The 14,206-nt window shown below is 45.7% G+C and overlaps 1 protein-coding gene across 3 annotated transcripts; it reads left to right on the top strand.

The window, feature by feature from the left end:
• The first annotated feature begins 93 nt into the window (after window positions 1-93).
• Window positions 94-12,765, top strand: zgc:109913 (regulator of G-protein signaling 9-binding protein). Of its 3 annotated transcripts, none has more exons than XM_044348515.1 (6): window positions 94-185; window positions 4,132-4,392; window positions 7,536-7,752; window positions 7,871-8,074; window positions 10,398-10,540; window positions 12,282-12,765. In XM_044348515.1, the coding sequence occupies exons 3-6, from the start codon at window positions 7,551-7,553 to the stop codon at window positions 12,456-12,458; spliced, it is 726 nt and encodes a 241-aa protein (XP_044204450.1). In that variant the 5' UTR covers window positions 94-185; window positions 4,132-4,392; window positions 7,536-7,550; the 3' UTR covers window positions 12,459-12,765. The 3 variants fall into 3 exon arrangements, with proteins under 3 accessions (XP_044204450.1, XP_044204449.1, XP_044204452.1); XM_044348514.1 differs by lacking the exon at window positions 94-185 and adding an exon at window positions 1,259-1,646; XM_044348517.1 differs by lacking the exon at window positions 94-185 and adding an exon at window positions 1,259-1,646 and having other exon boundaries at window positions 4,174-4,392.
• Window positions 12,766-14,206: the final 1,441 nt, after the last annotated feature.

Here is a 14,206-nt window from a genome sequence, read left to right on the forward strand (position 1 = left end):
AGCAGCAGTGAACATGTTGAACTGGCTGAACTGCTTCGGTCACAGTTTACATTTAGCAGCGACAAACGCAGCGGCGCCGAGGACCACGCAGCCCGAGCAACGCTCCAGTACGTTCTCTCAGAGCTGGCTGAGATCTGGCCGAAGCACAAGTGGAGCTCCAAACCCCCCAGAACAGCCTCATACTGGTAAGAACAGCCTCATACTGGTAAGAACAGCCTCATACTGGTAAGCTACAAACGTTAGACCATTAGGTTTATTATGGGCAAGTTTATTAATGACCAAATTGCAGTTCACACTCAATAAAATACTTGTCATTTAGGCTACATTCAGATTCATCAGCACAGGCCTCATAAAACATGTAATAGCAGTTCAAGTATTATTTGTTTCAGTATATTGTTATTAAAGCCTGTCAGCTTTGCTTGCTGGGATCATTTAAATGTATTTTTTCATTTAATAAAAATGTATTGAAACAAATGATAATTTAAAATGTAGCCAATAGTGTTATTTTGTTAATTACAAAATAGATAGGCTATATGCTAATTTCAGTTCAATCATTTAATGACCCAGTGCAGGACTGGGGCACCAGACAGGAAATGGTGGACAGAGTCTTCCCAGTGATCAGAAGAGTTTTGGATGACCGGCGACACCAGCATCTCATTCCCAGCTGGCAGGACGTCGCCGTTCCTGAGTCTGTGAACGCGGCGTGAAACCTGCAGCTGAGTTTATGGATCTGCTGTCTGGTGAGAACGATGTTACCATCACATCAGTCAAACCCGTCCTGAACCTCCTGACTGGAGATGTTCTGAAACCATCAGACGAGGACGCCGCCTTGACATCGAACATCAAGCGAAACATGTGCAGTGTTCTTGAGGAGAAGTACAAAACTGTAACGGGTATAAGATGGACCCAATAGCAGCACAAATGACACTGGTATAACCAGAGAAACACAGTTCTAATGAGTATGACTCCACCGGACAAAGACCAGGGAACAGGCAGGCAGAACTCAGAGTCAGGGACAGAAGGCTGGTGGGTTTACCGGGGCAGAGACGAGGAGCGACGGTCGAAGACAAGCTGATCAGAAACCAGGAAGGCAGTCCAGTGAAGATAGCAAGACGACTTAGCATAGTAGTGTAGACAATCTGACAAGGAGGGAGTGGGCCGAGGCAGCTTATATACTGGCTTGATTGCAGATGATGAGCAGGTGGGAGCGCCAGGTGAAGGTGGTTGAACTAATGAGGGGTGTGGCAGAGCAGAGAGTGAGACTGAATGATTGGATGATTCCCACAGCAGCAGGTGAGGGGGGGGGCAGACTCTGACACAAAACAAGAACTTTTGGCAAAGACCTGCTCGCTGGATCCTAGATATCGATGGCAGGGAGGAGACAGAATACGCACCTCATCGAAGAGACGCTGGGAATGCAGGACGGACGGAGCGCTGACAATGTGACAGCGGTTAGAGACGAAGAGTCCTCTGTGTAAGCGATGGTGCCACCAGCAGCAAAAAAGACTCTTGGAGACCTGCTGAGGTCACAAACAACCACCCACTCATCCAATCCTAAGAGAGCTTGAGCATACGCTGAACTCACGCTACCTACAGGAGGGGCCCACAGACTCCAACGCAGATCCACCACAGAAGGTTTCCTGCAGGTACATGTGCATTTGTGCCATGTGGACACAATCAGAGATGGTTTTTAGTGCCTCTGGGAACATTGTAACCCCTCTTGGATCCTCTCTGAAACCACATGAGGTCAACATGTTGGTTTTCCTGACTCGCAACAAGGACATGACAGCCCAGGTCTCAATCATATAGACTTTATTATTTATGCTAAAGCAAAAGAATATTTCATTTATTTTTTACCATATCCAGTGCCTTTTATATTTTCATAGCACTAAAATTAGGATAAATGAGGTAATTAGCAAAAACAAAAAATGGTGCTAATACTGTCAGAATGCAGTGAGCATGTAAGTGCAAATGAGAGGCAGGAAAATGAAAAAACGTGTCAAGAGATTTATTTTCTTGGCAAAACAAAAAAAACACAACAATGCTATCTAAATAAGTACAACCATCAAACTAGGGCGCAGAAAATAACAAAGAGAACTAAGAACAAAAGATAACTCTTCTGTGATAGTTACTCACATATAAAAGCAGATTTCAAGATTCAGCAACCAGAACTGCATATACTACATATACTGCATATACTGCATATACTACATATACTGCATATACTGCATATACTGCATATACTACATATACTGCATATACTGCATATACTACATATACTGCATATACTGCATATACTGCATATACTACATATACTACATATACTACATATACTACATATACTGCATATACTGCATATACTACATATACTGCATATACTGCATATACTGCATATACTGCATATACTGCATATACTACATATACTACATATACTGCATATACTGCATATACTGCATATACTACATATACTACATATACTACATATACTACATATACTGCATATACTGCATATACTGCATATACTGCATATACTGCATATACTGCATATACTGCATATACTACATATACTGCATATACTGCATATACTGCATATACTGCATATACTGCATATACTGCATATACTACATATACTGCATATACTGCATATACTACATATACTGCATATACTGCATATACTGCATATACTGCATATACTGCATATACTACATATACTACATATACTGCATATACTGCATATACTGCATATACTGCATATACTGCATATACTGCATATACTACATATACTGCATATACTGCATATACTGCATATACTGCATATACTACATATACTACATATACTACATATACTGCATATACTGCATATACTGCATATACTGCATATACTGCATATACTACATATACTGCATATACTGCATATACTGCATATACTGCATATACTGCATATACTGCATATACTACATATACTGCATATACTGCATATACTGCATATACTACATATACTGCATATACTGCATATACTACATATACTGCATATACTGCATATACTACATATACTGCATATACTACATATACTACATATACTGCATATACTGCATATACTGCATATACTGCATATACTGCATATACTACATATACTGCATATACTGCATATACTACATATACTACATATACTGCATATACTGCATATACTGCATATACTACATATACTGCATATACTGCATATACTACATATACTGCATATACTACATATACTACATATACTGCATATACTACATATACTGCATATACTGCATATACTACATATACTGCATATACTGCATATACTACATATTCTGCATATGCCAAACATACCGCATACATCGCATATACAGCATATATTGCAAATACCACATATACCAAATATACAGCATACCACATATACTGTATATACCACATATACCGCATATGATGTGGACACCTGTGGACAACTGTGAACACCTGTGAACACCTGTGGACACTACTTTTGACACCTGTGAACACTACTTTTGACACCTGTGAACACCTGTGAACACCTGTTGACAACTGTGAACACCTTGCAGAGTGTCTGAAGTTGTTGCCCGGAGTGTCAAAAGATCTACCGCCAAGTGCAGTTTTAGAACGCGAGGACATAGCTACCTCTCTTCAGCCAATCAGGAAACAGCACAGGCTCGTACAGAAACATGGTGGATTTCACTTTATGATCGTGGCTCCAAAACGCACTCCAATAAAATAAACAAAAACAACACCCTTTGCTCGACTGTGAGCGTCTTGGGTTTGTCTTGTTCTTTTTCGTTTACATTAAGCTAATGTTGTGAGTTAAGTTAGCTAACGTTAACAAACAAAACACCGGCCACCAGCCAGACGGTGGTAACATTTTATCTGTTCATAGATAGTAATGTAGCTTGTAGGCTATGAAAAACAAACAGAAATCTAGTTAATCCACCTAAATAAATGTGTGTGGTTGCTATAGCAACAGTCATCTGCATCTGTGTGTGTTGCTCTGATGTCAATGACCAAGTTTTAGATCTTTACGATCGGATGTTGCATCCAGTCTCGTTGCAAATCATCGATCTGAAGTGGACTTAATGTTACGCCTGATGTCTTCAACAACAGGAGACCTCAGATACTTCTATAAATAACCCGGACATGTTGCAGTCTACCTGGACAGGTGTGGTGAAACTGGGAGAACCCGTGACAGAGCATTTTGCCTGCCAGGCAGAACTGAGGGAGAAGTAAACAGTCTCCTGAGGATCTGGGCTCAGCTGGCCTCCCAGCGTTAATTAAAAACACTGACGATCCCTCGAGAGCAGAAGAAGAACTGCCTCTGCAGGTCCTCCACTGCAGAAGAAGAAGAAGCTGGATGATTGTCAGCAGGTAGGACCGCCAACTACTTTTCTTCTTTATTCACAGACTATTTGTGTTAAATGTTTCAGCCAGAGTCACAGGAATGTTTATTATGTCTGATTAATAACCCAGCCTTCATTAAGGGTCTATACGTTTTCATTTTTGGAGAATTAATCAAATGTTTTATAGATCAAATCGCTTTCACTGTACGTTAGTTTTTGTTTTTTGTCTCCTGACAACTTATAGTTCAGTAATTTATCAAATAATTAACTCCAAATGTAAAAGGAACCCTGAATGTATCCCTTCATTTAAAAACAAAGGCTCTTTTAAGTTATGAATCATCTTTAATTTTATTCTTTAAATTATTTTAAAACGTTCCGAACGTCTGATAAAAGCTCTTAATTTATTCCATGAATGTTTAAACCTGTTAAATACTCAAACACTGAAAACCTGGAAATATGACAAATATGGAAATAAATATAATAACCTGAAACTCATTCATGGATTCATATTTTAAGTGAATGTGAACATTTAAGAGGAAAACACACGAGTGCCTTTATATCTGCTTCATTAGTTGATTGAATGTCTTTAAGAGGTTCAGAAGAGAGATGTTGATGTAGATAAAGATTTAGAGCAACTGTCAGAAGCCCAGATGAACATTGAAACATGTTTTTCTTGCTGTAATCATTCCTCCTGTTCATACTGACCATTAGAAGATCCTTCATAACACACTTACAATGGAAGTTCAGTTCAAAACAATTTTATTTATGTAGTGTCAAATCCCAACAGAAGTTATCTCAGGGCTCTTTTCACATAGAGCATCTAGACTGAAGTCTTTAATCTACAGAGACCCAACGTTCCTCCATCAGCAGGAAAAACCTCCAGCAGAACCGGACTCTAGGTGGCGCCGTCTGCCTCGACCGGTTGGGTTGAGAAAGAAAGAAGGAGGGAGACACAGAGAAGCACAATAACAACAATAATAACAATAACAACAATAATAATGTTAGAAATATGACTAATAATAATAGCAGCAGCAGCAGTGGGCGTCACGCTGGGCAGCAGTCAGTCCACAGTTAAAGTTAGTGACATGCATTGATGTTACATGAATACATACAGATGGAGAGGAGGAGGAGGAGAGAGGAGCTCAGTGCATCATGGGAAGTCCCCCAGCAGTCTAGGCCTATAGCAGCATAACTAAGGGCTGATCCAAGGCGAGCCTGGTCGGCCCTAACTATAAGCTTTATCAAAAAGGAAAGTTTGAAGCCTACTCTTAAACATAGAGAGGGTGTCTGCACCCCGGACTGAATCTGGAAGATGGTTCCATAGAAGAGGAGCCTGATAGCTGAAGGCTCTGCCTCCCATTCTACTTTTAAAGACTGTAGGGACCACCAGTAAGCCTGCATACTGGGAGCGCAGTGTTCTAGTGGGATAATACGGTACTATGAGCTCTTCAAGATATGATGGTGTCTGACCATTAAGGGCTTTGTAAGTTAGGAGAAGGATTTTAAATTCTATTCTAGATTTTACAGGAAGCCAATGTAGCGAAGCTAAAATGGGAGAAATGTGATCTCTTTTTCTAGTTTTAGTCAGAACACGTGCAGCTGCATTCTGGACCAGCTGGAGAGTCTTTAGAGACTTGTTAGAGCAGCCTGATAATAAGGAATTGCAATAATCCAGCCTAGAAGTAACAAATGCGTGAACTAGTTTTTCTGCATCTTTTAGGGACAGGATGTGATTTTTGTGATATTACGTAAGTGAAAAAAGGCAGTCCTTGAGATTTGATTTATGTGGGAGTTAAAGGACATATCCTGATCAAAGATAACTCCCAGATTCCTTACGGTGGTGCTAGAGGCCAGGGTAATGCCATCCAGAGTAGCTTTATCATTAGATAATGTGTTTCTAAGGTGTTTAGGGCCAAACACAATAACTTCAGTTTATTCTGAGTTTAGTAGCAGAAAATTGCAGGTCATCCAGGTCTTTATGTCGTTAAGGCATGTTTGGAGTTTGTTTAACTGATTGGGCTCATCTGGCTTCATTGATAAATATAATTGGGTATCATCTGCATAACAATGAACATTTATGGAGTGTTTCCTAATAATATTACCTAAAGGAAGCATATATAAGGTGAATAGAATTGGTCCAAGTACAGAACCTTGTGGAACTCCGTGTCTAACTTTTGCCTTCATGGAGGATTCATCATTAACATGTACAAACTGATGCAGTTAGGAGGTCATTAGTGACTTTCACCAGTGCTGTCTCTGTGCTATGATGCCTCTAAATCCTGACTGAAAATCCTCAAATAAACTATTGTTATGTAGAAAGTCACATAACTGATTAGAGACTGCTTTCTCAAGGATCTTAGAGAGAAATGGAAGGTTAGATATAGGTCTATAATTGGCTAAAACACCTGAATCAAGAGTAGGCTTCTTAAGAAGAGGTTTAATTACAGCTACTTTAAAGGACTGTGGTACATAGCCTGTTACTAAAGACAGATTGATCATATCTAGTAAAGAAGTGCTCACTAAGGGTAAGACTTCCTTAAGCAGCCTAGTTGGGATGGGATCTAAGAGACACAGACTTTCTAATGAGTTATAATGAAGTTCAGGTCTAGAGTTGATAATTAGGCTGTGACTCCTCCTCCTCGGCCAGTGTCTGGAGGAATGTGAGTATTAATATGACTGGGAGGACTGGATTCATTTAGACTGACATGTTCTTCATGACACAGCCAGGTTTCAGTAAGACAATCAATCAATATGATGATCTGAGATTAACTCGTTTACTAATACAGCTTCAGATGACAGAGATCTAATGTTTAAGCACAAGAGAGAGAGGGAGAAGCCATCGCTAACTGCTAAGCTAAGTTAGCTGCTAAGCTAACTGCTGGGATTAGTGAGAAAAGAAGGAGGGCACTATGAATGTTTGAGCAGAACTAGCGTAAGTTTAAATGTACAGTGGATAATTATCCACAGTAATGACAAATATAGCAAAATTAACTGGTAGAAATGAAAGGAAATGACACAATACATTTACTGCAGAGCGTCAGTGCGTCCAGCAATATAAGTGATCCATGGTCCTCCTGTGCAAAAACGTATTTAAACGTTTATCTGAAGCTAATATGAGGCATGACATTATTGTGACAATTCTCAAACTTTAACATGGCCTCCGCCCCACAGGTGAGTGATGACATCATGAGTCGGTGGCGGCGTTCAGTGGATGAACTGGCGGCACGGCGACGACAGCAGAGTGAGTGTGAGCGCGCCCAGGAAGCTCTCAGCAAGGTTACTTCCTGTTTTCAGCAGCTGGCGGTGTCACTCGGCAGCTCGGCTGACTGCAGCTTCCTGCGAGATGAGATGGATGAGACGAGAGCGCTCGCACATCGAATCTGCAGCGGTACGAGAACAATCACAGAAACAACAGACACGCAAACAAACAAACAACAACAAACAACATACAAACACAGATATCAGTTTACTGTATATATGTAATAACTGTAACTGTGTGTCTGCAGGTCTGTCCCGGCGTCTAGTGCGTCTACTGGCAGACTGTGACTCCGCCCCCTCAGGTGTGGAGGATAGACAGATGTCGGAGCGGTTGTGGGTTCTCTTCCTGTCTGCATTAGAAAACTTCCTGTCTGACCTCCGTAAGACCAGCGATGTGATTGGACAGTTCCCTCTGACTCAGCGCTACGACAGACACTCACTTGTCAACACAGGTCAGCTGGTCAACCACACCTGTCTAACCCCCACCTGTCTAACCCCCACCTGTCTAACCTCCACCTGTCTAACCCCCACCTGTCTAACCCCCACCTGTCTAACCTCCATGTGTCTAACCCCCACCTGTCTAACCCCCACCTGTCTAACCTCCATGTGTCTAACCCCCACCTGTCTAACCCCCACCTGTCTAACTTCCACCTGTCTAACCCCCACCTGTCTAACCTCCATGTGTCTAACCTCCACCTGTCTAACCTCCACCTGTCTAACCCCCACCTGTCTAACCTCCATGTGTCTAACCTCCACCTGTCTAACCTCCACCTGTCTAACTTCCACCTGTCTAACCCCCACCTGTCTAACCCCCACCTGTCTAACCTCCACCTGTCTAACCCCCACTTGTCTAACCTCCACCTGTCTAACCCCCACCTGTCTAACCTCCACCTGTCTAACCTCCATGTGTCTAACCTCCACCTGTCTAACCGTCACCTGTCTAACCTCCATGTGTCTAACCTCCACCTGTCTAACCTCCACCTGTCTAACCGTCACCTGTCTAACCTCCATGTGTCTAACCCCCACCTGTCTAACCCCCACCTGTCTAACCTCCATGTGTCTAACCTCTACCTGTCTAACCCCCACCTGTCTAACCTCCATGTGTCTAACCTCCACCTGTCTAACCCCCACCTGTCTAACCTCCATGTGTCTAACCCCCACCTGTCTAACCTCCATGTGTCTAACCTCCACCTGTCTAACCCCCACCTGTCTAACCCCCACCTGTCTAACTTCCACCTGTCTAACCCCCACCTGTCTAACCTCCATGTGTCTAACCTCCACCTGTCTAACCCCCACCTGTCTAACCCCCACCTGTCTAACCTCCACCTGTCTAACCCCCACTTGTCTAACCTCCACCTGTCTAACCTCCATGTGTCTAACCTCCACCTGTCTAACCTCCACCTGTCTAACCGTCACCTGTCTAACCTCCACCTGTCTAACCTCCATGTGTCTAACCTCCACCTGTCTAACCTCCACCTGTCTAACCCCCACCTGTCTAACCTCCACCTGTCTAACCTCCATGTGTCTAACCTCCACCTGTCTAACCTCCACCTGTCTAACCGTCACCTGTCTAACCTCCATGTGTCTAACCCCCACCTGTCTAACCCCCAACTGTCTAACCTCCACCTGTCTAACCTCCACCTGTCTAACCCCCACCTGTCTAACCTCCATGTGTCTAACCTCCACCTGTCTAACCCCCACCTGTCTAACCTCCATGTGTCTAACCTCCACCTGTCTAACCCCCACCTGTCTAACCGTCACCTGTCTAACCGTCACCTGTCTAACCTCCATGTGTCTAACCGTCACCTGTCTAACCCCCACCTGTCTAACCTCCACCTGTCTAACCTCCACCTGTCTAACCCCCACCTGTCTAACCGTCACCTGTCTAACCCCCACCTGTCTAACCTCCACCTGTCTAACCTCCACCTGTCTAACCCCCACCTGTCTAATCGTCACCTGTCTAACCTCCACCTGTCTAACCCCCACCTGTCTAACCTCCATGTGTCTAACCTCCATGTGTCTAACCCCCAACTGTCTAACCTCCATGTGTCTAACCTCCACCTGTCTAACCCCCACCTGTCTAACCTCCATGTGTCTAACCCCCACCTGTCTAACCCCCACCTGTCTAACCTCCATGTGTCTAACCTCCACCTGTCTAACCCCCACCTGTCTAACCTCCATGTGTCTAACCTCCACCTGTCTAACCCCCACCTGTCTAACCTCCATGTGTCTAACCCCCACCTGTCTAACCGTCACCTGTCTAACCCCCACCTGTCTAACCTCCATGTGTCTAACCTCCACCTGTCTAACCCCCACCTGTCTAACCTCCATGTGTCTAACCCCCACCTGTCTAACCGTCACCTGTCTAACTGTCACCTGTCTAACCTCCATGTGTCTAACCCCCACCTGTCTAACCGTCACCTGTCTAACCCCCACCTGTCTAACCGTCACCTGTCTAACCCCCACCTGTCTAACCCCCACCTGTCTAACCGTCACCTGTCTAACCCCCACCTGTCTAACCCCCACCTGTCTAACCGTCACCTGTCTAACCTCCACCTGTCTAACCGTCACCTGTCTAACCCCCACCTGTCTAACCCCCACCTGTCTAACCGTCACCTGTCTAACCCCCACCTGTCTAACCTCCACCTGTCTAACCTCCATGTGTCTAACCCCCACCTGTCTAACCCCCACCTGTCTAACCTCCACGTGTCTAACCCCCACCTGTCTAACCCCCACCTCTCTAACCGTCACCTGTGTGTCTCGTCTTCAATCCAGGATGTATTGATGGCGTGGTGGGCGTGGCAGCTCGGGTGGCTTCAGTCCAGGTGCCTTGGCTCACCTTAGAGGAGGAGTTGAGCCCTGATCTGACCAATCACATTGCAGGACTGGAGGCCATGCTGAGCGAGATGCAGCTGAGGGTACGAACCAGAGAAGGAACACTTTCTGTTTAGAACCTATGGAACATGACATGGTTCCATCTGCAGAGCCGGGGAGTGCCTGTGAGGAGGGTCTTGTACCTGGAGGGAGGGTCTTGTACCTGTAGGGAGGGTCTTGTACGTGGGGGAGGGTCTGGTATGTGGGGAGGGTCTTGTACATGGGGGAGGGTCTGGTATGTGGGGAGGGTCTTGTACGTGGGGGAGGGTCTTCTACATGGGGGAGGGTCTTGTACCCGTGGGAAGGGTCTTCTACATGGGGGAGGGTCTGGTATGTGGGGAGGGTCTTGTACCTGGGGGAGGGTCTTGTACATGGGGGAAGGTCTTGTACCCGTGGGGAGGGTCTTGTACGTGGGGGAGGGTCTGGTATGTGGGGAGGGTCTTGTACATGGGGGAGGGTCTGGTATGTGGGGAGGGTCTTGTACGTGGGGGAGGGTCTTGTACGTGGAGAGGGTCTTGTACGTGGGGGAGGGTCTTGTACATGGGAGAGGGTCTTGTACGTGGGGGAGGGTCTTGTACGTGGAGAGGGTCTTGTACATGGGGGAGGGTCTTGTACATGGGAGAGGGTCTTGTACATGGGGGAGGGTCTTGTACGTGGGGGAGGGTCTTGTACATGGGGGAGGGTCTTGTACGTGGGGGAGGGTCTTGTACGTGGAGAGGGTCTTGTACATGGGGGAGGGTCTTGTACGTGGGGGAGGGTCTTGTACATGGGGGAGGGTCTTGTACGTGGGGGAGGGTCTTGTACGTGGAGAGGGTCTTGTACATGGGGGAGGGTCTTGTACATGGGGGAGGGTCTTGTACGTGGAGAGGGTCTTGTACGTGGGGGAGGGTCTTGTACGTGGGGGAGGGTCTTGTACGTGGAGAGGGTCTTGTACGTGGGGGAGGGTCTTGTACGTGGGGGAGGGTCTTGTACATGGGAGAGGGTCTTGTACGTGGGGGAGGGTCTTGTACGTGGGAGAGGGTCTTGTACGTGGGGGAGGGTCTTGTACGTGGAGAGGGTCTTGTACGTGGGGGAGGGTCTTGTACATGGGAGAGGGTCTTGTACGTGGGGGAGGGTCTTGTACGTGGAGAGGGTCTTGTACGTGGGGGAGGGTCTTGTACGTGGGGGAGGGTCTTGTACGTGGAGAGGGTCTTGTACGTGGGGGAGGGTCTTGTACATGGGAGAGGGTCTTGTACGTGGGGGAGGGTCTTGTACATGGGAGAGGGTCTTGTACGTGGGGGAGGGTCTTGTACGTGGAGAGGGTCTTGTACGTGGGGGAGGGTCTTGTACATGGGAGAGGGTCTTGTACGTGGGGGAGGGTCTTGTACGTGGAGAGGGTCTTGTACATGGGGGAGGGTCTTGTACGTGGGGGAGGGTCTTGTACATGGGGGAGGGTCTTGTACGTGGGGGAGGGTCTTGTACGTGGAGAGGGTCTTGTACGTGGGGGAGGGTCTTGTACATGGGAGAGGGTCTTGTACATGGGGGAGGGTCTTGTACATGGGAGAGGGTCTTGTACGTGGGGGAGGGTCTTGTACGTGGAGAGGGTCTTGTACATGGGAGAGGGTCTTGTACGTGGAGAGGGTCTTGTACGTGGAGAGGGTCTTGTACATGGGGGAGGGTCTTGTACGTGGAGAGGGTCTTGTACGTGGGGGAGGGTCTTGTACGTGGAGAGGGTCTTGTACGTGGGGGAGGGTCTTGTACGTGGGGGAGGGTCTTGTACGTGTTAAACTTGTCGGTGTTCTGCAGGTTCCGGTGGCGTTCTGGTCAGTGGAGGCGACGCAGCCGGCGTGGGCAGAAGCTCACGGCGAGCTGGCCGAGCTGGACGACAGTCTGGAGGACCTGATGGAGGTTGAGGTTGTGTCCAACAGCAAGATGGCCGCCTGCTGTCCGCCGCCGTGCTGTGGACTCAGCTGTGTTGGGTAGAGGAGGAGGGCGGAGTCACGGCTCAGAGCGTGACATCACTGCGTGAACACACCTGACCCGTTCAGCTGCTATGAGAGGAAATATGTTTCACATTTAAAAAGAAGATGAAATATTTTGAATTAAAAGTTAAAAAATCATTGTGAGAATTAAAGTTATATTATGGGATGTAGTTGCAATTTTACAATAATATTCAAAAAGTCATTTTATTCTGAAAAAACAATAATATTCAAGAGAAAAGTCACCTGAATGTAAATGTGTTCATATAGTTTTACAGGCTGAAGTTGAATAAAGATCCTCTCACAGTTGATTATTATTATTATTATTATTATTATTATTATTATTATTATTACATAAGTTTCTTATCCCGTCTGTAACTTGAAAACCATTAAACTGACACATAACGTTCTTATATCAAACTGTGCAGAATTATGTGTAGATTTATGCAAATGAATATGTTCAAATTTGCATAAATTTGCATATTAACGACACATTAAAAACATGACTATTAATGTTAGAATCAGTCATTCTGGAGACTGTTGACATTTGAACTAAACACCCAAACAAATACACCTTCTGCTCCTTCAGGAGCTCTGCCCCCTAAATTCATGGACGTGCGTTGCCATGGCAACGACCAAAAGAGAAATATGGCGGAACCCAGAGCGATGCATCAGCTGTAGAGTCACTTCTGTTCCTCTCACACTTGTTCACAACAGTCCGTCGTCAGTCTCCACCAGCTGACTGACGGCAGACATTTACTGAACATAAACAGCTGAAACACGTAATCAGCAGGATCTGTGTGGTTCAAACAGTTTCCTGCAGAAACAGACTCTGTGAGACTGTCTATGTGAACTGGTCACAGCATCTTTCTCCAGTTCACCAGTCCTCCCATCATCCAACGGCTGCTGGAGACAGAGACTCCTCACACAGACAGCTGCTCTGATCACTTCCTCCTGTCCAGGAGCACCAACGCCCCCTGCTGATTGGCTGGATCAGTGTGTTTACCTGCCCATTCATAGAGCCTGAGCTCTCTCGCTCCCCCTGAAGGAAGCATAGCCCTAATCAGAAGCCCACGGTTCACCACCAACCAGTTCATGTTTCTAACTGGTTCTCCCCCCTCAGTAACACACCTGCTGAGAAACCAGCTCTGATTATTGGCAGCTCCATAGTCAGAAACATGAAGTTATTGACACCAGCAGCCATAGTTAAATGTATTCCTGGGACCAGAGCGGACGACACTGAATCACATTTAAAACTGCTGGCTAAGAATAAACGTAAATATGGAACGATTGTTATTCATGTCGGTGGGAACGACTCCCGATTACACCAATCAGTGGTCACTAGAATCAATGCTGAGTCGGTGTGAACATCTGCAAAGACAATGTTGGACTCTGTAGTTTCCTCTGGACCGCTGCCTGATCTGACCAGTGATGTCATTTATAGCCGCATGTCATCATTCAACCGCTGGCTGTCGAGGTGGCGTCCAGCAAACGATGTGGCTTCATAGATAACTGGCAGACTTTCTGGGGAAGACCTGGTCTGATTAGGAGAGACGGCATACATCCCACTCTGGATGGAGCTGCTCTCATATCTAGAAATATGGCTATTAGAGACAAAATTAACCATCTCCTGCCCTCAACAGGCACCGTTCTCTCCCCAAACACAGGAATCTTAGAAACAGCAGTAAATCCTGACATATATTTGGACTGTTTTTCTCCAGTAGACTTGTCTGAACTAACTTCAATGATTTG

The sequence above is a fragment of the Thunnus albacares genome, chromosome 4, assembly GCF_914725855.1.
Source record: "Thunnus albacares chromosome 4, fThuAlb1.1, whole genome shotgun sequence".
Taxonomy (NCBI): domain Eukaryota; kingdom Metazoa; phylum Chordata; class Actinopteri; order Scombriformes; family Scombridae; genus Thunnus; species Thunnus albacares.